We start from the raw sequence: 23,395 nt of genomic DNA, 5'->3' as shown, positions 1-23,395 counted from the left end.
AGAATACTAAACATGCTAGGGCATGCTATGCAACACAACAATGGTCTGTAGCTACACCAACCCATACATTCATTTCAATCATTGGACTGTAGGGGTGTTCTGACATTCTCTGAGGCAGGACATAACCATGAAAGGGAATGGACCTGTGCTTTAATACTCATCCACATAACACTTTTTATGTGCTTTTAACACTCATCCACTGTGGCTGTCCCCTCCTCTCCTCTGTGAGCTCCACATGTGATTCAAGTGGATGGGCACACTGTGAGACCAGTGGCTTTTGACTCCCTCGCCTCCCAGAGCTATGGCTGTGTAGGCCTCATTCTCACAGCTACTGTTCTGTTCCGACTACTATCCATTCTCGCTCACTCTCGCATTCTTTTGTTCTCTTGTTCTCTCTCTCACTTTCTCTCTCTCTTTTCTGTGTCACCTAGTCCGCTCCGTTAGTGGTCAAGTACTGTTCTGCATGCTGAAACAATATTTCCTACTACTTCAACAGAGCACCGTCGCAGGCTGCATGTCTTGTATTGTTGTGTAGACAGCGAGTCTGTTCTGACATACTGTAGGTAATGCAGTCCAGAAGAGGCTTGTCAAGCGGGGCTTTCTCTGGAATCACCTGATCTGTGATCTGTTCAAGTTTGATCACAATCATATGCAAAGGTTGGACCATCATCGTACCTGACCAACTCCAATAGGGACGAGGTCAAAATAGTTTTAAGGATAAATACAATGACATGTTCAAAATGTCAGGTTGCACAGAGGACTGAGGAAGACCTATAGCTATGTTTAACTCACCAAATCACTGCTTACAGTGAGAAATATTCCCCGAATAAATTACCAATCTTGACATCCTAAAAGGCTTTGTGGATCCGTCATATGCAAACATTCCGCGGAACAATGCCCCGGTACACGATGACACTGCAAGGGTCAAACCATTCCGGATTGTGTAACACTATCACTCCCAATGGCTCTCCTAACTGGATTTGCTGCAATGTGATCTGGGAGCAGGTATTCAGGAGGGTGTTTGGCTTTGAATGGTTGGTTCGGCCCATCCCGAGCAGGAGAGGACACTGGGATATGGGGTGGGGGAGGGGTGCTTATTCTCCTCCTCGGTGTTCAATGGACCACAGGAATGCCAGGATGGATAAACAACGCTGCTAGCTACGAAACAACTGCTGTACAACTGAAATCAACACTCAGCGTCCCCGACAAAAGAGAAGTCAATCCAACAGAGAGAGAGAGAGAGAGAGAGAGAGAGAGAGAGAGAGAAAACAAACATTCCACAGGGTGCCTTGCGTAGCCCAAAGGGGTTTCTATGTAGTGTCACAGCAATGTTAAATGTGGACTATGGTGTGTAATGAGTTAATGTAATAACACATTGACACCTTTCTTTTCATTATTTAACAAGGACAATTCATAACTCCTACAAATATCAAGTGTGGGTCAGTGTCAGCACACGGGAGAGAAAGTAACCCAGCCAGCCATATAAATGCAGTTTTAAGATCCATTTCTTGTGAGAGGATATTAATGGTGAAGATTTATTTATCGTATCTAATAGGATCTTTACCTTATGGAACGCCATTTCACTGGCTTCGTCTTTCATTTAACGCTGGCAGTGTTGAAGCTTGATGCTTCTAGTGACAGCAGCCATAATGTAATGGTTTATTATTCTATTATACAGCCATCCCTTTTGGCGAGATCTTTCTTAGACAGGAAGGATCTCTGTCAGATTGTGCAGAAAACATTGGTGGTTATATGTCGTGCTGTGCTACAGAGCAGGACCGATGTCACTTCTTTTCTTACTTACCTTAAGATACACTGGGGTGAAACATCCAGTAGGCCTCAAAGGAACCAACCGCTGCCAGGGTGCCTTCTGTAGTCATTGCTCGGTTCTAGCCATTGTAAGGTTCTTTCACATCACGTATATCCCAAGTGTTCCTGCTGTCCCTGGAGCAAATGGGTGAGCAGTGTAATTTGTGTGGATAATGAACTTGTTGCATGCATAGAGAATTAAGTAGGGATAACACTGCATGGGAAAAGGCCATGGTGTTCTGATCCGAAATCATCTCTGAAATATTGTGTTCCCTTCTCTGCTTAGAAAATACACAATTCAATGAGACGCCTAGCTGCTCGGCAAGAGCTTTGCATGTAGACTTACATGAGGGCTTTTCTCCTTCCACTCCTCTCCCCAGATAGCATTACCATACCTCAGTGCATCCGCAACATCCACTGACAATACTTGTGTACTTCTAATAATTGGTGCACGGCTTTGCGGGATATTAAGCGGGGCTTAGGCGTGTGAGACGAAGCGATTTGAACCCGCGTTGGTTGTTAGAAGGCGTACGTTCCTAGTAAACCTAATTGATGTGTTTATTTATGACAAGGATGCATAGCAATTCCTTCAAAAACTGAGATTTGCCACCATAATGCGGCTTCGGATCGGAGGGGGGTTTAGGGGAAATATAGAGCCTCTGCCGAGCTCCACCAAACCTTCCAAGAATGTTGATAAGCAGATCCCCGAAAATGAAATCTCCCAGCCTCCTCGGCTGGATCTGCCCCTAATCGTTTTATTTACAGTTGCAATAAAAGATGATTCTCTTTAATGGTTCGGTGTGAAATAATAGGCAGCCGTGGAACAATCGGAACGAGGCCTAAGCGCATTCCAATTTTCGCATTAAGCTAATCGAGGGAAAAGGAAGGAAATAAAGACATCAGTTGGATGAAATGAGCGTAATTGGAGAATAATGTAGTTAGTTTGCTCTAATCTTCTGCATAATATTAAAATGTTCTCAATGCGCCCCAGCTGCAAGCAATCACCCGCTCCAAGGGGGAAGTAGAGTGGGGTGAAGGAACGAGGAAGCTAGAGAGGGACTCCGACACATGGAGCTCCAGACTGCATCCAGTCGCACTGCAGCCTTGCAGCCTCACACCCCGCTGACGAAGGTCTAATTTGTACACTGGGTTATTGATGCCAGCCCTGGTTATGGTGGGGAGACCTAGTAACAGCGGGACCCAGACGTGTCAGTGTGGGGGGCTTCAATGGTTCATTTCACTGCATGGTGTTCAGGCCTGCTTCACTCACTCAGGTTTGGAATGAGGCTAAAGTCAGGATTCTCTCAAGTCAGGATTCTCTATCCCGATGTGTACCCTTCCTGACATAAAGGGGAAGTTGTCTTTGCAGACAATTTTCAAAGATTGCTCTCCACTGTAGGTATCTTGGTTGTTTGTGGTGTGTGTTAAGGTGGAGCAGCCTTGAGTTTGTAGATTAAGAGCTAATTTTATAAGGGTATTTTTTCAGCGTTTGTCTTTAACAAATGGCCGTGCCCTCAACTGCCTGCCACACAAAGGAAAATGAAGGCTAAATTAAGTTTTGAGCATCCGTCATCCAATTATCCCGGTTAAAGTTGCAGCCAGAGCAGCCAGAGCAGCCACCAGTAGCCTCATAGTGGAATTAAGACAAGGTTATTTGTTCCCCCCTTGGCTTTGACTCGCCTGTGATTTCAAGGCGAAACTCGCTCTGAGGCAGTTTTTTAGTGATGTTATTGTGCAGGAAATTGACATTAGTCAGTGGAACCAATAATGTAGAACCGTCATGGATTGCCTTTGCTCGGCATCGAAACACAACAATGAATTAATCAAATTAAAATGCCTTGTTATGCGATTTTGTTTTAATTTCCACAACCGAGCCCCTATTTAGTGGTTGACAAAACCAGAAAAAGACAAGTCACAGTTTAGGGGCTCAGTAACAGTGTTATATTAGTGAAGAATTATCAATCCTTTAAGCTAATTTGGATAACTTGGGGACCATAAAGTAAGCTATGAGAATGTAGTGTGTTAAGCTCCCACCCCCTCCACAGTCCTTAACAACCACTTTGTTTCCTGTGTTGATCGCCTGCCATTTAAGACACATTAAATCCAGAAAATTAATATAAATCTACAAAAGCTATTACAGATTTCCGGCCGTGTCAGACATGCTTTAAAATCCAGCTATCAGACCTTCAACTAAGGGCCCAGAACTAACGCCACCGCAGTAGCTGCAGTGTTGCTTCTGCTACTGTTGTTGTGTTTCTTAGTGACGGTTTCTCCGCGTGGCCGGGCCTGTGTATGTTGACTTGACTTGGTGGCGGCGGTGTCAACCGGAAGCTACTGTGCCTTTAACTGGAGAGGCTCCTCTCCCTCCGCAGAGGAGCCAGGCAGTTTTGGCAAGTGCCATATGCCCTGACTAAACCTAGCGGAGGCCCCAGAGCATGGGGAGCTGTTTTGTCATTAGCCCCTCGCGCGGCGGAGGTGGAAACTCATTTAGCCCCATGCTGGACCTTCATTATGATAGACTTGTATCAGATGGCATCTCTGGCTGGGCGCTGGCTCCTGGCTAACGGGGGGAAAGCTGTGGCTCTCTGGACCCTCTTCCAGCCCCAGCGTGTGTACCCCAGCACTGGGCCAGCTACAGCTGCTCTTCGCTCCTCGCTCCACTGGCAGATGCTGCTGCAGCATGCTGGATGAAAAGACCACCATGGTGGCCGGGGTAGGGCTGGGGCTGGAGGTGGAGCTGGGGCTAGAGGTGGGGCTGGGGCTGAGGCCGGGGCTGGGGCTAGAGGTGGACCTGGGGCTGAGGCTGAGGCCGGGGCTGGAGGTGGAGCTGGGGCTGGAGGTGGGGCTGGGGCTAGAGGTGGGGCTGGGACTGAGGCCGGGGCTGGGGCTAGAGGTGGAGCTGAGGCCGGGGCTGGGGCTAGAGGTGGAGCTGGGGCTGAGGCCGGGGCTGAGGCCGGGGCTGGAGGTGGAGCTGGGGCTGGAGGTGGGGCTGGGGCTCGAGGTGGGGCTGGGGCTGAGGCCGGGGCTGGGGCTGGAGGTGGAGCTGGGGCTGGGGCTGGAGGTGGAGCTGCATGCTCCTACTGCAGGGTGACTCTGGTAGGCCAGACCTACCACATCGCTCCCACCCTCCTTCCTCTTTTTAATCCACCCCTCCACCACCACCTCTCCTACTGACAACACACACACAGACAGACACACACACACACACACACACACACACACACACACTCCCATATACACACGAACGGAAAACAGAAATGTCCGAGATTCAAATGTTCCAAAGCAAATGGCTGAAACAAATGTCTCCCTGTTTGCTGACAGTCGTTTTACCTCGGGTCTGTAATAAAAACTCAATGAACCAAGGGAGTCAATATATTCCAATAACAAAGGCAGGGGACTTGTCATTTCTCAGCTCTTAGGCTTTTATGAAAACATGCCTTTCTCCTCGAGATTGAGGGGAAGGGGCAAAAAGTTAGTAAAAAAAAAAGACAAATCCGACAAAATGCACACACTCTCGGGAAAAAAAGTAGAGAAGAGAGTCCGACTGTAACAAACCAAATATGTACTGTAATAGAATTCTCTGTCTCCGAACCAATAAGGAAGAAATAACAACAGCCAAAGCCAACGTCGGGGAGAGTACAGTAGTAATCTAAAAGAACAACACAGCCATCTCTTGATGCTTTCCCCTGCTGTAAGATCCCTGAATCTGATATAAATATGGCCTTAACCGGTGTGATGTATTATTAATCCTTTAAAACACGATATAGAGCCAGGAAACTGTTGAAGGAGAGGAGCGTCCTAGCACCCCAGGAGGCTGCCTCAACACCATTATCAGCTTCTGCTATTGGATTTCTGACTTTTAACTGGGTTAGCCTACTTTAGTGTGAATACAAATTCAATTGCCACCACAGCTGTTTTATTTGCCATGTATGCGTGCCTCTCTCTCTCTCTCTCTCTCTCTCTCTCTCTCTCACTCTCTCAATAGACTACTGCACATAACCACATAGAAACAATTTCCCTCCGTGGAGTACACACAAACCATAAAATTAAAATGAAGTGCCATTACACGTACGCAAAAGGCGATGGGGGGATTTAAATTCTCCCACTGCTGAGAAATAATCCCTGTACTTTCTTTTTCTTTCTCTCCCTCTTTCCCTCTCCCTTTACTAGCTCCACCGTTTAATGTTGATATTTTTACACGGCCTACTTCCTGTAGAGGGGCCATTTGTAATGGAGATGACCTCACCTTTAGCTCTAGCCTGTCTTTCAGGGCCTGTGTGCCTGGCTCAATGGGGTAATGGCTTTCTTGGACGAGAGGTAGAAGAGGAGAGGAGAGCAGAGGAGAGGGGCTCCTCCTAAACAAAGCCATATGAGGGACTCAGAAAGCCTTTCAGGACTTCATTAGCCCAACTGGGAGAAGGGAAGGTTAAGGGCCCCGGCAAGCTGGTACTGTTTAGCTGCTTAATGTCAACAGGAACGCTCAGGCAGCTGAAGAGCACACACGCACGGATGCATGCACACACGCACGGATGCATGCACACACACTCACACATACCCATCCCACTCAGCCCCACGCCCCTGTCGGTTTCCCCCCTCCATCCTTGGACTGGAGAGGCCACACGGGGACACTCCCACTCTCCATTCAGCCTCATCATAGCACAGCCGTGGGCATCACACACATACCGACTGGGACACCTCACACACACACACACACACACACACACACACACACACACACACACACACACCCCCTCCAAATACAGTATGCATGGTTTAAACAGAAGGTATTGTGAGGAGAGGAGAGACAATGCTCTCTCCTGCTGAGTCTCTCTGCCAGACAGGTCTGATCCAGGATTGTCTGTCGTTCACATGAGATCATCCTCATTTGGGGTCTGTCCTCTTAGAGCGACAAAGGCTGTGGTGAAATATGGCATGGGATGATATCATTCATGCTGTCGTGGGTTATAACTCACCCAATTGATGTTACCACATATTCATACTTCTCGTTGTGGAGGTGTAGATATGCAATTTCTACAGGATTATTAGTGTTTGGCTACAATACAATCAGGTACACAACTTTGGTTCTAGAAGTGGGGGGGACATAATTATTATTATGCATTTTTTTATCCAATAGGATAAACACTCCAAACAGCCTACCCGACCGCTCGGAGGCGTCCGCATGGTCCTAAAGCACACCGTTGCCTCGTTTTGTATCACAATCCAATGATAAAACTGGGGGGGACAAAAATGTCATGACATGCCCCCCGTCCCCCCCCATCCCAAGTGAAAGTTGCGCCTCTGAATACAATACAACATTCATCTAATCCAAATGTTGGGGTGCGTGCGTGTATGTCTCTGCATTTACATATCTACTGTATGTCACTGTGTACATGTCTATGTGTATGTTGATGGTCAGCTCCACTGAAACCCGGATCTTATCCAAAATCCCCCCCCCCCACCAAAAAAAAGAACATACATTTGCAGTCAAGCACAATAACTTCCTGGAGTAGCTATCATGTCAGATATAGCCGACAGAGAGTCAACTGATACCAAGGAAGCTATTTCATTAGGGGCTGACATTTCAACTATACAGAGACTGGCAGTAGCTACACTCCCACTTGAAATGCCCTATCAAATATCATCTCCATAACATCAGTGTGTGATTCTGTTTTACTCCACTCTGACCCCTTAGGCCTGCTGGTGGTGTGTATTTACCACATACACACACACACACACACACACACACACACACACACACACACACACACACACACACACACACACACACGGACACACACACAGACGGATGGACGGACAGACAGACACAGACGGACAGACTGACCACATGTCGAAGAAGTGCTGTTGCAGAGCATCACCTGTCTCTTCCACAGAGAACTGATCCTACTCTCTCTCTCTCTCTCCGTTTGTATTGTGTTGCAACCCGACCCCCCGTCACCACTCTGGCTCTACTCCCCTGGAACAGAGGAGCATTGGTACAGGCCATACGTGCGGCTGCTCGGCCCTGAAAGAGACACAATAGAAAAGGCGATTGAAATCAGGCTCGGGCCACGTGTATCTGAGATGTTGGGGGGTGTCGGTGGAAGATGGGGGTTAATTTCAAAGCTGATGAATATCAAATGAACAAGAGAAAGGTCGGTAACCTAAAGCCGGCGTCTTTTCTCTCTCCCTCTCCTCTCTCTCTTTCTCTATCTCGCTTTTCTCTCCTCTCCCTCCTCTCTTTCTCTTTTCTCTCTTTCTCTTTTCTCTCTTCTCTATCTCACTCTCTTTCTCTCTCTATCTCTCTTTCCCTCCTCTCCCTCTCGCTCTTTCTCTTTTCTCTCTCTCGCTCTGTCTCTTTTCTGTCCACTTTCTCTCTGTCTCTCTGTCTCTCCTCTATATTTCTCTCTCTCTCTCTGTCTCTTTTCTCTCCTCTATATTTCTCTCTTTCTCTGTCTCTTTTTTCTCCTCTCTCTGTCTCTTTTCTCTCCTCTCTTTCTGTCTCGTTCTCTCCTCTATATTTCTCTCTCTCTCTGTCTCTTTTCTGTCCACTCTCTCTGTATCTCTTTCTCTCCTCTATATTTCTCTCTCTCTCTGTCTCTTTTCTCTCCTCTCTTTCTCTGCTCTTTCTCTTCTCTATATTTCTCTCTCTGTGTCTCTTTTCTGTCCACTCTCTCTCTCTCTCTTTCTCTCCTCTATATTTCTCTCTCTTTCTCTCTCTCCCTCTCTCTCCACTCTCTGTCTCTCTTTCTCTGTTTTTGTGGTGTAAGGTTGGGTTTTTTGTTATCCTTTGAGTGTGAATAGAGTGTGATGGGTGATGGTGAGGCATGAGGAGGAGAGGACTGTGTTGAAGCGCCACCTAGTGTCACGGAGCTGAATGTCACCTGGAACACCGAGGGAGGAGAGAAAGGTGAAAACAAAGGCCTTGACCAGCTCAGTGTTAAGGCCTTTGTTTTTTACTCTACCTGGAGAGAATATCCATGCTATGAAATATTGCTCTATCACTTCTAAATATAGATTTATAAACAAATACAAACTGTTTATGTTAGTAATTAGAGGTACAATGACGTCTTGTGTCAGAACAAGTTTTAGCAGGAACAGTTGTCATGCTGTAGGAAGTGCGTTTCTATTCGTCTTAAGAAAAAGTGTTCCAGTGTTGCTGGAAACATTTTGATAGTGCTCAAATTAAAGTTGTATAAATATCTTCTTGGCTGCCATTATGTGTAGAGTTACAGGTAAAAGAGCTCAGCTTGGTCTGCAGTCATGTGGTAGTCCCCAGCCACCAGCAGCCACCAGTGACAATAGCCTTGGATAATTACTACACGTCAATGAGTAAAGTTTTCAGAATCGTTCAATGTGCCCTTGAATCCAGCACTGTCAACACGGATTCATCGTTGACATTTGCTCCGAGTTATACCCATCGCCATCAAGCCTCGGCTACCAGGAGACTGACAGTGACATGACGCTGTCACAAAGCATAACGGTAATATCCACTGAGCCCCCCCCTGTCACTCTGACCCCTGGCCTCAGGGCTGCTCCCTAGCCCATTTAGGTTTATCACAACAATGAAAATTAGCATTATACAGACGCCTATGCACATCGCCCCTTCTAGGGTATTTGCCCGGGCTGGAGTGACAGTGTCACCTTCTTATCTAAGATGATGTTGTATAGACAGAGACATTTAGCTAAGAGATAGCATGGGGATTTGGGACTACTGTCTGTGGCGCTTTGTCACTTTAGATGAATTGTGGAAGGGATTATTATCATGATCATTTTTATATTATGTTTCCTTTCATGTGGCCAGCGCCCTGTCGCTTGATGTGTTTGTGGATTACGTTTACCGATAGGCCTCGTGATAGTCAATGATTCAACTGCATTTTTCCTGTTATGAATCAAAACCATTTTGGATAATACTGTCCCTTTTCCCTTTATCCTGGGTGTTATGTGCTTACAAATGTTCTGTGTAACTACATGAATTAAGTCTATAGAGACCCATGAATCTTAGTTGGCAGAACTTAAATATGGAATGTTCATGGATGTGTACATTCCTTAATAATGTGCTTTAATGCAATTGGCCCCAATAAAACTCAGGAATGTGTTCAAATGTGTGCTGCATGTTTCAAGTAGGTAATTGTGACTTGAGTTCATCTCCAAACAATGTTTTGACAATTCCATGTTAGCTCAAGAATCTATGTTAGCTTCTGTTGTTGACTGCACAGTCAAAATGAAAAGTCTCTGTCTGTTTCAAAACAGCCACAGGTAGAATATGGAGGACAGTAAAAACACATATTACATAAAGATCAGTGAAGGTAGCGCTAGGGAGAAAATGGAGGATGGACATCTGCAGAACTTTTCTCCAATTATAAAACGTATTTAAAACAACATCCTTGTAAATAAAACTGTACTAAATATATTTGTATTTTTTTGGCACAGCCTTTTTAAAAGGGTTCCATATCTCTTCACTGTACTTCCTGTTGTCAAGCTGCCCCATTGGTCGACTAACCCAATCCCAGAATGCTTAGTGGCATGGCTGGCCTGCTGGAGGCAACGAGAAATGTAACCTAACGTGACACCACTAAAAACATGCAATGATGTTTCTGTTTGTCTGAGTGTGTACAAGAGTGTGTATTTGTGCGTGTGTGTGGGTATCCGTTTGTACGTATGTATGTGTGTACATGTGTATGCATGCAGGCCGTCTTTGTGTGTATTTGTGTGTGTGTGTCAGTACGTGTGTCTGTCTATGTGGCTGCACATGCATGTGTATGTCTGGGTGTGTTTTGCATTGCACTAGTAAACATTTAGCCTTGCCAGAGGAGTCTTCCAGAAGAGCAGGTTTCAGGAGCAGGGGCTTGTGAAGAGTTCTCGTTGCTGACTGGAGCTGGGACAGATGTTCACCGCTCGCCTGCTCACACACTCAGTGAGCAGCATCGGCCCTAGACACACACGCACGTATGCACACATGCATGTACGCATGCATGCGCACAGTTGAGGAATGCCAAACATGTTCTGAGTGGCAGGAGTGATGCAGGCAATGATAAGTGTGATTCATTGGGAGCGTGGTTCACAGTTTGTGTAAATCTACAGAGAGGCTAACCTCGTTATGCAACTGTCTTCTATGGGCATCGCATGTCACTACTCAAACTATTTGTCTAGGTTCTAAGAAAACCTCTGATAGCGTTTGACTGAAACCATGCCTTCCGTTTCATAAGTGGGTTTTGTTGGTTTGTCATTGTGGAAAAATAGGCTTTCGGAATTGACTTTGACAGTAGCGCTTTTGAATGCTGTTGTTTTTCCTAATCCCTTGTACTGGTCATGAGGGAAAATGTACTGTTTCATAGGATGCAGACACCCATATCAACAATTAGTCCAAAACTGATTACACATCTGCTTTGTGTTTAGAGCAACATGGAGGAGAGAAACATGGAGGAGAGAGACATGGAGGAAAGAGACATGGAGGAGAGAGACATGGAGGAGAGAAACATGGAGGAGAGAGACATGGAGGAGAGAGGCATGGAGGAGAGAAGCATGGAGGAGAGAAACATGGAGGAGAGAGACATGGAGGAGAGAGACATGGAGAAGAGAAACATGGAGGAGAGAGACATGGAGGAGAGAGACTTTTAGGAGAGAGACATGGAGGAGAGAAACATGGAGGAGAGAGACATGGAGGAGAGAAACATGGAGGAGAGAAACATGGAGGAGAGAGACATGGAGGAGAGAAACATGGAGGAGAGAGACATGGAGAAAAGAGACATGGAGGAGAGAGACATGGAGGAGAGAAACATGGAGGAGAGAGACATGGAGGAGAGAGGCATGGAGGAGAGAAGCATGGAGGAGAGAAACATGGAGGAGAGAGACATGGAGGAGAGAGATGGAGGAGAGAGACTATTAGGAGAGAGACTATTAGGAGAGAGACATGGAGGAGAGAAACATGGAGGAGAGAAACATGGAGGAGAGAGACATGGAGGAGAGAGACATGGAGGAGAGAAACATGAAGGAGAGAAACATGGAGGAGAGAGACTTTTAGGAGAGAGACATGGAGGAGAGAAACATGGAGGAGAGAGACATGGAGGAGAGAAACATGGAGGAGAGAGACATGGAGATGAGAAACATGGAGGAGAGAAACATGGAGGAGAGAAACATGGAGGAGGGAGACATGGAGGAGAGAAACATGGAGGAGAGAGACATGGAGGAGAGAGACATGGAGGAGAGAAACATGGAGGAGAGAAACATGGAGGAGAGAGACATGGAGGAGAGAGACATGGAGGAGAGTGTCAAAACAAAATATTATCACTTATCTATTTTCTTCCTTTAAAATGTTCAGTATCAAATTCTCTAGGAAGAAAGAAGTTTTGCTCGAGAAAGAAGGGCAACTCAATTCTCTCAATCCCGATTAATCCCAAATGTGTAAATGTAATGTCCTAATTGGAGAGCAGAAAAAACGTCTCATGAAGGGTTCATTTACTTGAAGTGCTTGGCAGCTTGAAAGAATCCTACTTCAGTTTAAAGAGAATCCCTCTCGGTGGACTGGACTTTCTCTCTCTCTCTCTCTCTCTCTCTCTCTCTCTCTCTCTCTCTCTCTCTCTCCTACTGATAGTAATTGCTGTCTGTTTCCAATGCACATGTCAATTTAATTTGCTGTGAACGTAATTATAGTAGATTGAGATAAAAAGGGACTGACTTACCCCATAACATTGTATGTACTAATACAATCCATTTTAGTGGTTTCACATTGATTTGGGCATCAACTCAAGGGGTATCCCAGAGAAACGAAATTCTCTATTCAAACGTGTATAAATACAAAATAGGACACATACATTGTGTGAGTAGTGAACATGTATCCTGTGAGAGTGTGTGTGTGTGTGTGTGTGCGTGTGTGTGTGCCTGAGTGCGTGTGTGCGTGTACGTGCATGCGTGCTTTTTGACATTAGCATTGAGTACGTTCCAATGTGGTAACGAGCAAACCATTCTGGCCTCCCAATGCCCCCTGGGAGTCACCGATATCTTGTAATCAAAGAAATAAATATGGATGGAGAGTCATTGAGTCGGCGGCCACTTTGTTCACCCAGAGGATTCTTTTCTTTTTCTTCTTCTTCTTTCACTTGTTCGTTCTGTTTGTTTCTGTGCGGTGTGGATTTGTTTTTTGTTTCCCCCCCCTCAAAGCTCGAGTCTTTTATTTGACTTGCGGTAAAAACACATCCTGGTGAAATTACATCCGCATGGTTATACACTGGCTGCTCAGAGGAGCTGGCATGGAGCGGCATGTTAGAGTGACACAACAGCGATGTCAACAACAACATCACCTCGGCCTCCAATACAAATCTCTGATGACAAAATAATAGACACTTTGGAATGTGTTCGAGTAAAATCCCTTATCCGCGGTCATTTCAAATGCGTCAGCAGTAACTATTCCTATCACTGTGGAAGTATTGAAGATAGTGGTTGGAATGATGTTAATCATCCCGATGACTGACACCACACCGTAGCCTACCTACCATTGACATTTCTCTTTTATTCCTGTGAAGACATTTTAGCCTACAGGAAAGAGGCCGCTGTATGTTCACGTCTTCTGAAAGCAAGGATTAGTGAGTTGAAAGGTTAGGCCGTAAGTCAATGTTTGCTTTGCAGCTTACCTCCATGATTGAGGTTTGTAATTATCGAACATTACCTCTAACCTCCCTTTCACTGAATGCTTATCTTTTTTCTAGCCCCTTTTGAGAAGAAAATAAACCTCGACCGCAACTTTCTTTTCATAAGTGGACGGACCGTGTTTTCACTCATAATGAAATATGCCTTGGTTAATTTCATTATGTGGTAAATTTGGTTGTTAAATATTTAACTGTGCTAGAGCATCGTGCGCCCTCAGCCCTTCTGTGTTTATTTGTGTTGGGGTGACAAAATAACTGTCCTTAAAACCACCACGTACAGGTCAGAATGGGATGCAGTACATTAAGAAGAGAAGGAGTGGGGTTGTGGTTCTTTACAGTGTGGCATAATAGAAATGTGAGTGGATTTGCCTTATGACAGTGCAGCAGTGAGTCTAACCCTTCTCTGAGCCCCTGTGAGACCATCATCCTTGAAAAAACAGACACAGTGAAAATTGAATCTATTCTATTGTTATGTTTTGCCATTCAATTGGGCCTTACTTTTCCATAACAGTAATCCACAATAAATTGGGGTATTTTTTCCTAATATTTGCTAAAGTCTCAGACGGAATCCGTCGCCGCCCATCTGGAACCAATAGAAGTGGATGGTTGGAGCCCAGGAGCCCAGACCAGGACACACAGTCAGTGGGTTGATGGAAACCAGTCACAGAACTCTTTTCCCAGAGAGTTTGTTTATTGCACTTTGTTTTCACATGATCAAGGGATACAGCGTATCCTCCATTGGGATTGTTTAAAGATGGCTGACTGTCGTTCTTTTACTTTGTGTCTTCGTATTTCCTCCGTTGTTGCTATATGGTTTATATATTTGTGTCACGAAGATGTGTTCAGATGTTAGAGTATGGTTTTCTGTATATACATTGTCTGGTTAGCGTATGGTATGCTGTATATACATTGTCTGGTTAGCATATGGTATGCTGTATATACATTGTCTGGTTAGCGTATGGTATGCTGTATATACATTGTCTGGTTAGCGTATGGTATGCTGTATATACATTGTCTGGTTAGCATATGGTATGCTGTATATACATTGTCTGGTTAGCGTATGGTATGCTGTATATTCATTGTCTGGTTAGCATATGGTATGCTGTATATACATTGTCTGGTTAGCGTATGGTATGCTGTATATACATTGACTGGTTAGCGTATGGTATGCTGTATCTACATTGTCTGGTTAGCGTATGGTATGATGTATGTATATTGTCTGGTTAGCATATGGTATGATGAATGTATATTGTCTGGTCAGCGTATGGTATGATGTATATACATTGTCTGATTAGTGTATGGTATGATATTTGTATATTGTCTGGTTAGCGTATGGTATGATGTATGTACATTGTCTGGTTAGCGTATGGTATGCTGTATGTACATTGTCTGGTTAGCGTATGGTATGCTGTATGTACATTGTCTGGTTAGTGTATGGTTTGCTGTATCTACATTGTCTGGTTAGTGTATGGTATGCTGTATATACACTACCATTTAAAAGTTTTGGGTCACTTAGAAATGTCCTTGTTTTTGAAAGAAAAGCACATTTTGTCCATTTTGTCCATTAAAATAACATCCAATTGATCAGAAATACAGTGTAGACATTGTTAATGTTGTAAATGATTATTGTAGCTGGAAACGGCAGATGTTTATGGAATATCCGCATAGGCGTACAGAGGCCCATTATCAGCAACCATCACTCCTGTGTTCCAATGGCACGTTGTGTTAGCTAATCACAGTTTGGCATTTTAAAAGGCTAATTGATCATTAGAAAACCTTTTTGCAATTATGTTAGCACAGCCGAAAACTGTTCTGATTAAAGAAGCAATAAAACTGGCCTTCTTTAGACTAGTTGGGTATCTGGAGCATCAGCATTTGTGGGTTCGATTACAGGCTCAAAATGGCCAGAAAAAAAGAACTTTCTTCTGAAACTCGTCAGTCTTTACTTGTTCTGAGAAATGAAGGCTATTCCATGCGAGAAATTGCAAATAAACTGAAGATCTCGTACAACACTGTGTACTACTCTCTTCACAGAACTGCGCAAACTGGCGCTAACCAGAATATAAAGAGGAGTGGGAGGCCCCGGTGCACAACTGAGCAAGAGGACAAGTACATTAGAGTGTCTAGTTTGAGAAACAGATGCCTCACAAGTCCTCAACTGGCAGCTTCATAAAATAGTACCCACAAAACACAAGTCTTAACGTCAACAGTGATGAGGCAACCCTGGGATGCTGGCATCCTAGGCAGAGTTGCAAAGAAAAAGCCTTATCTCAAACTGGCCAATAAAAAGAAAAGATTAAGATAGGCAAAAGAACACAGACACTGGACAGAAGAACTTTCCATAGAAGGCCAGCAGGCCAGAGTCGCCTCTTCACTATTAACGTTGAGACTGGTGTTTACACTGTATTTCTGATCAATTTTATGTCATTTTAATGGACAAAAAATGTGCTTTTCTTTCAAAAACAAGGACATTTCTAAGTGACCCCAAACTTTTGAACGGTAGTGTACACTGTCTGGTTAGTGTATGGTATTCTGTATATACATTGTCTGGTTAGCATATGGTATGCTGTATATACATTTCTGGTTAGCGTATGGTATGCTGTATATACATTTTCTCGTATGGAAAGCCTTTTTCGTTATAATATCATACTGGCAGACAACGATTGACCAGCAAGTATGCGCTATCCAAGAGTAGCTTTTGTATAATGAATATATTTGCAGGGTTTACAGGTTATAATGTATTCTCAATATATATATATATCTGTCGTAGCACAACATAATACTCTCCCAGCATTATGATGTATGACCTTCTTACAAATAACACATGCTCAGTCATTACTCCTAAATCCTAAACTGTTTATGAGTGGATAAAAACATATCTCAATAGGTAATTACAATATAGTACCTACCATTGTTTACATATATAACACATACATTGCCTACCTACTCACATTCATTTGTAATTCATCCTTGAGTCCTCACCTCTGCGTACTGTATGTTTCATTTCCCTTCCATTGAACATACCTCATTAAATCTCACTTTTCCATACCCCTTGTCCCAGTAAATAAAGTTGTTGTTGTGGGAGCCATGCTCTGCTCACTGCAGTTTCAGAGGTAATTGAAAATGTGATAAGTCACAAGTGCAATTTAACTTGCATCCTACCCATGTTAGTGTCTCTGTCTGTAACAGGTCAGAAGGAAATTAATTTTTTTAAAAGGGCACCCATGAAATTGCACTCAAAATAGATGGAGTGTAAAAGCAATATTTAAATGCATTTGTGCTCATATTTCTCACTCACTTGACATGACAAAAAAAAATGCATTTCCATTCATTTTTAAAATAAGATTGAGTACGTTGCGGCAATATGGAAGAGTCTATTGCCCATTGGAGTTGCACTGGTGAGGAAAATCAGCAATTCATCATCACTTTCTTTGTTGTTTTGGTTTTGATGTAGGAAATGTATTCAGCTGTTCAAGGGCTAAAATTACATGGTTGTTTATCAGCAATAAAGGGAAAGTAAGCATGCTTTTTAATTATAATTTAAAATGGAGTACTACACTATATGTTATCAGGTAGGGATATAATTATGCTCCTGCATCTCAAATGCTCATGTAAAGATTCAACCGAATGCTCTTGTGCTTCCTTAGTTCATGAAATAATCCAAGTTCCTTGGCCAACTTTTGGCTGACTTGTGCATATCTATAGCGCCACTATGGGACCGGTGTGTAAAGCTACTGCAGTCTGCAGCAGGCCTAGCTCGCCAACGTCCCCGACCAACTGTCACCCCTGCACCACAGAGAGAGTCCTGCGTTCGCTCTGTGTGGGAAGACGCTCTCCTTTGAGGGGGCAGCTGCCTTCGATTCGGTCCGAGGCCTGTGACCCACTTAACCCACCATTTCACCCTCCATCTCAGATGCTGAGAAGTCCCCCTCTGCCACCCTCTCTGCTGTTCTCAGCCATTCAAGATTGATGGTGTGGCCCTAAACCTGCTGGCAAACTGCTTCTTTGAGGCCCTTCTGACAGAGCATGGAAGGTTGGGAGCCAATCGCCAGAGCTGAAAGTGGGTTTGCTTAAAACCACGGCGGGCCCACTGAGACCATCCGTATGATGTGGACGTGTACTAGATATCGTGTAGCTGGATGTGGGGAGAGGAGAGAGAGGCTTTTGCCTCGTATTTCAGTCTTTCAGAGCTGCTGCTGTTCCTGATGAACTCTCTGCCTGGAGGGGATCGGGCACATTCTCCAGGCCCAGAAGTCTTTGAGAAGAAGGGGTTTGGTGAGAGGTTCAAGAGAAGTTGTGTTTCAACACGAACTGTTCTTTGTGCTTATCAGCAAACCTGTCATACAGCATTTGATGTTTTCTATGGATAATGGCCTCGGGCGGCCTGTTTGCTAAGTTAGGATGCTCATAACTTCTTTATTGCCGATGATCATCCATTTAAGAGATTCAGGACAATCCTACACTAAAACGTCACTATTCTAAACTATGGGTAATTCGGAATAGTTCTGAAATCAGACAGAGGGAGAGGTTAACCTCTCAAGTCTGGGAATGAATGGCAGTGTACGAACGCAGTGGAATTCATCACTATAATTACTCCTGGGAAAAGTTTGGGGAGAAAGGAATTTTCCAAATCACTGCTTCCCGGCATAATTGATACAGCCCTCATGATTAAGATGATGAAACTCACCTCTAAGGTCCGAGGACAGCTCCTAATTAGATATATGTAATATCCCTATGGCTTCAATTAGCGTTAGACCAGAAGGTTAGGAATCATCTAGAATTCATGTTGATGGTGAACTTGAAGGTTGTACCGACCGACTGGTCATTTAACCTGTATTGAAAAGTAGTTGTCATCAATTGTCTGTGGTAAGAGCTAACTAAATGGGCCTACACTCGGAATTGCTTTCCCTCTGCTTCAAGCAAGGAGCCAGCTCCCTTTAACAGTATATGTGAGACAACACACTTGATTGTTACAGTAACTCACATAATTCAAACAAGCATTTCAACACGGCAGAATACATTTCCCTGTCAAGGTTTTGATATCAAATGTCAAAAACACTACTACAGTAGGTGTGCTTGTATACGTTTGAAAACAAACTAAATACCCCATTGCTTTTAGACGGGTAATGTCACATCAGAACTCAACAAGTGTGTGGTGACGTAATGGTGGATCGGAGGATGTCAGTGAGTGAGTGCTGCTGGAGGATGATGTACGTATTTTGGTGATTGATGTTCCTCGAGGCGGCAGACTTAATGATGCTTCCTGGGATGGCAGGCTCTCTTCCGACATGTAAGGACTCCACCATTATGTGATGAAGGCCCTCCGAAGGGATCAAGTGGCAAGGTGTGTTAACAGCACACGGGAGGCATGGAAACCTCCACAATATGATGCTTCCTGGAAGAAAGAAGAGCGGAGCCCGAGGTGTGATGATGAACATGAGCTCTGCAAACACCGCTGTGCCTCCCTGCTCTTAAAAACACCCCCGTAATGACACCTGCATGAGACTAAAATGGTGTGCCTGCATGGCGTGCGCGTGTGTGTGTTTGACAGAGAGAGAGAAAAAAAGACAGAGAGAAGAAAGATATATACTGTATTTATACTGAGATAGAGATAGATAGAACAAGATACAGGGAGTAAAAGAGAGGTAGAGTAAAAGAGAAAGGTAGAATAAAAGAGAGGTAGAATAAAAGAGAGGTAGAGTAAAAGAGAAAGGTAGAATTAAAAACAATCCATAGAAAGACAGAGAGTAGAGGAGAATAACTGAAGCAGCTTTCTGATTCTCAGTCTTCTCTGCCTCCTCATCACTCCTGACCTTTGAGGCGGTGCCGAGTTGGCCCTGTGTCAGTGGTGGATGCCGTGGCTGGGGCCTGGGCTGGGGCCGAGCAGTAGGCCTGGAGCCTGAAGCCCAACCAAGCCCAAGCCCAGCACGACCACTCCTGGCCTGGCCTGATCAGCCTGTTCACTCCCTGTGTCCTCCGTGCTCCTGCAGCAGCTGCGCTCTTTTGGCTCCAGCCGCTAGGTGTACGTCTCTCCCTCCCTCCCTCCCTCCTTCCTTCCATCTCTCCCTCCCTCCCTCTCTCCTAGGCTTCGCCAGGCACAGGGGTTGTAATAGTGCCCAGCAATTACTGAGTTGGCATGTGTTGTGTTGTTTACTCACAGTCATATTCCTACTGGACTTTATTAAAACACCATCTGGTGTCAGTTCGGAAATGGTAAAGCAGGAAGGGGAAGAAAAGGAGGAGGAAAGAAGGGTGGGCTGGCTACAGGATGGCAGGAGTGGTAGGCTCGTCTCAGGGCTTCTCTTGGAGAGAGAGAGAGAGAGAGAGAGAGAGACAGACAGACAGACAGACAGACAGACAGACAGACAGACAGACAGACAGACAGACAGACAGACAGACAGACAGACAGACAGACAGACAGACAGACAGACAGACAGACAGACAGACAGACAGACAGACAGACAGACAGACAGACAGACAGACAGACAGACAGACAGAGAGGGCCATCGTGTGTCTCAGAAAGAAAGAAAGAAAGAAAGAAAGAAAGAAAGAAAGAAAGAAAGAAAGAAAGAGAGAGAGAGAGAGAGCGGGCCATCATGTGTGTCTAATGTCGGGAGGACAGCATCTAATGAGATTTCCGTGCTGCACAGTGGCACGATGATCGGCAGCCAGATCACCCGCCAAATATGGATGGCACCCGTTTCAATAATGTGCTCCACTCTATTCCTGGCTCAAGTGGAAGATGATGAGATGAAGGCCTGTCATTAGTTGTTGATGTCGCAGGAGGAAAATATACAACAGTGTCAATGTGATCTTATTATAATCTCCCTGGTCCATTCCATTAGCTGTGTAAGTACAGTGAACAGTTGGTCGTGGTCAGAGCTTGGGCCTTGACCAGGACCACATGGTGAACCTCTTTCATTACTGTCCACACAGTCCTGCCGCGTGGTCCAGGTGCTGAGTGGCATGCTGGGTAATCAAAGTGCGGGCCGACCCATGTAATGACATTCTGATGGTTATTGCATTAGCCCTAATTTGTTAAGGGAGATGTCATTTAGGATGAAAGTCTGGATTGATTGGGTAGTTGCTGAAGGGGGAGGATTGGACTAGCTGCAAAGTGGATGAATTTAGACAGAGGCTTGGACCAGAGTGCTGGCAGTCAGTATGTGTGTGTGTGTGTGTTTTTGTTTGTTTTACTATCCTTGTAGGTACCAGAAGTTCTCATAATGATAGTAAAACAAGGAAAATTCTGACATTTGGGGAAAAAGGCTATTTTAGGGTTAGGTTTATGATTAAGGTTAGGGTAAGGGCTAGGGAAAAGATTTTGAATGGAAATCAATTTTAGGACCCCACAAGGATAAAATAACTGAATGTGTGTGTGTGTGTGTGTGTGTGCGTGTGTGTGCGTGTGTGGTGATTGGGTTTAGGTTTTTAATATTCATGCTCTACACCTCTTTTAGTTTATATCTTTGCTTGAAATAGCAGTTATATTCCCTGGAAGCATCCCATTCAGCCAAGCCTTAACTATTTCTCCACTCCTCTGAATGTGCATGGTAGCCTGTACAGGCATATTCATCGGGAAGAAATGTTTACTTATGTATTCTAATTCTCTCTAATGCACATGTGTAATCATCATCACGGCAATACATTACCATAATCACATGGTGATTTGTTAACAGCCTCTACTTATGCTTCATGTTGTCCAGGGGACGTCAATTGGCTTCAATTGGCTTCCAGTGGGTCTATTTTCTTCTGGAAAAAGCAGCCATGGGAACCGGTGAGGCGGAAGACTTCCACAACACGGCTGTGACTGGACGTAGTCGTCTTCCGGTAGGACTGCTTTGCCTTCTAATTGGACTCATATGTTGGGGAAAATAAAGGCCAGAGTGCAGAGCACATGTTCACTGGGCTAAGCTTTTGCGCTGTGGACTGGGGGGGGGGGGAAGCATGGCGTTGGGGGGGGAAGCTGAAGCCCAACAGATGAAATTCAGAGAGCGGAATTTGAGCCAGTTTGCTACAGCAGGAAAATAATCCTGCAGCAACAGGAAATGTGAATTATTATGTGGATTATAATTACTGAATATTTTTTGTATTTTTCGTAAGGGAAAATCAAGTTTGAAATTTCTAAGTAGAATTTCTAAACGAAAGCCATTGTAAACCTCAAGTACACTAGAAGTTTTACATGTCCTGTATTGCAGCAAAGTTCTCCTGCAACAGAGTGATCGTTAAGGTCCTACATCTGTACAGATAAAGAGAGAGAGGAAGGAGACCCTTTAGTTTGGGATGAGGCTGTAGGAATGGGCCAGCCACACACAACTGTACTGTAACTATGTCTCCATGCATTAGATCTGTCACTGTTCATCACACCACACCAGGCTCACCTCACCCCTGGATGGGCACGTGGCTGGGCGGGAGGGAGGGAGGGAGGGCAAATGGGGTAAATTGGTTCAGAGGAGGTGTGAGGTGAGATGACTAGGAGGAGAGAGAGAGAGAGCTGTACATGGTTGTATAACTGGAGGGTCACTGGCGTGACAGCTTCATTGTGTGGGGGGGGGGGGGAATAGGGAAATGGTTGTTCGTAAAGACAGGAGACCTGAAGGGAAGGATGGGGCTGCCCTCAGCTGGCAATGACGTGAGGGTCAGGGGTCATCTCAGGACTCATTACACTTAGCCATCTTTCAGCGGACCGCTGTCATCAGCTAGCGAGCGTGGAGAAACTGATCAAATGAAGGATAATAGTAATTTAGACACAGGGTTAAATGAATAGGAGTATGCATGTCAAACTAGGCCCTTGACCAGGTCATTACTATTAAAAATGCATGTTTCATTACATTATTGTAATGTCAAACCTACATGGCATTTGGGGACACATGATTAAAGAATTGTATTCACTGGTTTCGCTGAATGAGGAGTTGTCTTTCTTTTTAGCACCACCAGGTCTTTTCAAGGGACCACACTAATGTTAACGTAGCCTGGCTTTTTCTTCATAACTCAGACATGTACTTTTCAGGGTAGGATGGAAGTACGGAAGCATACTCTAACAGTTGGCACGGCAGCTTGGTAGTAGGCTAGTAGTGTGAACTCGACATGAGCACATGGGGCGTTGTTATTTTTAATGAGAGTGAAATTGCCAGTCTTTAACCAATGCACACTGTTTTATAAGTCTCCTTAGTGCGACGTTCAAAGCAAGCATCCGCCTCTACAACAGGATGTGCATTTTGACATTTCCTTTCTGGTTTTATTCTCTTCCTCTATTAATTCATTTATTTACAACGGCTCGCCATGGATACGGCACAAGGCTAGAGCAACTTGTAAAAAAGGTAAAAAACTGTTTGACTGTGCTGGGCCACGACAACAAGACAAGGACCAAAGTCACGACAGCTACTTCTACTACAACAGATGTGACGTAGTAATATGTCAGCCATTTTGACGCGTTTTAATGAGACCATATTGACCGCAAATCCAATGGATGGTAAGCGAACATAAACACAAACAAAAAACAAATACTATCCTTGTGCTCATTGTGGAACATAAAGGTACTCACTCCCTAAAAATCTAAGCTCAGAGAGTGCAAGACGAGAGGGGGGCCTCCTCTTGTGAGAGGAGCAGGTCGGGGTGTCTAGCCCCGTGTCAGTGTGTCTCTATCGCCCCGGTGACGGAGTGGCCAGCTGAGGATGCCGCTTTATCGCCTGTGACATGTTCCCCCACCACAACGGCCCTCCCCTCAGCTCGCCTCCTACAAGCACCTTTTGTGTTGGCTAAATGGAGTTGGATGCACCCCTTTAACCTTGATTTCCATTCCCCATTGTCCGCCCATTGATGGGGAGGCTGACTCCATCTGTGCCTGCCTTGCATGGTGCCACCCTTTCAATAGACATATGCTCCATGTGTAGGCCGTAAACTTTCTGAAGAATGGACGGGGATAATGATATACAAGACTGGGC

The 23,395-nt window shown here is 44.8% G+C and overlaps 1 protein-coding gene across 1 annotated transcript in view; it reads right to left on the bottom strand.

The window, feature by feature from the left end:
- Window positions 1–4,296: 4,296 nt before the first annotated feature.
- LOC123731527 (anti-sigma-I factor RsgI2-like) overlaps window positions 4,297–23,395 on the bottom strand; it is a 30,513-nt gene continuing 11,414 nt past the window's right edge. The window contains exon 2 of the mRNA XM_045710560.1: window positions 4,297–4,834. Within this exon, the coding sequence (XP_045566516.1) occupies window positions 4,297–4,834 (538 nt within the window). The remainder of the gene's footprint in view (window positions 4,835–23,395) is intronic.

The sequence above is a fragment of the Salmo salar genome, chromosome ssa29 (genome assembly GCF_905237065.1).
Source record: "Salmo salar chromosome ssa29, Ssal_v3.1, whole genome shotgun sequence".
NCBI lineage: Eukaryota > Metazoa > Chordata > Actinopteri > Salmoniformes > Salmonidae > Salmo > Salmo salar.
Note: the sequence above shows the minus strand (reverse complement) of the source record. Positions and strands in the feature narration are given on the sequence as shown.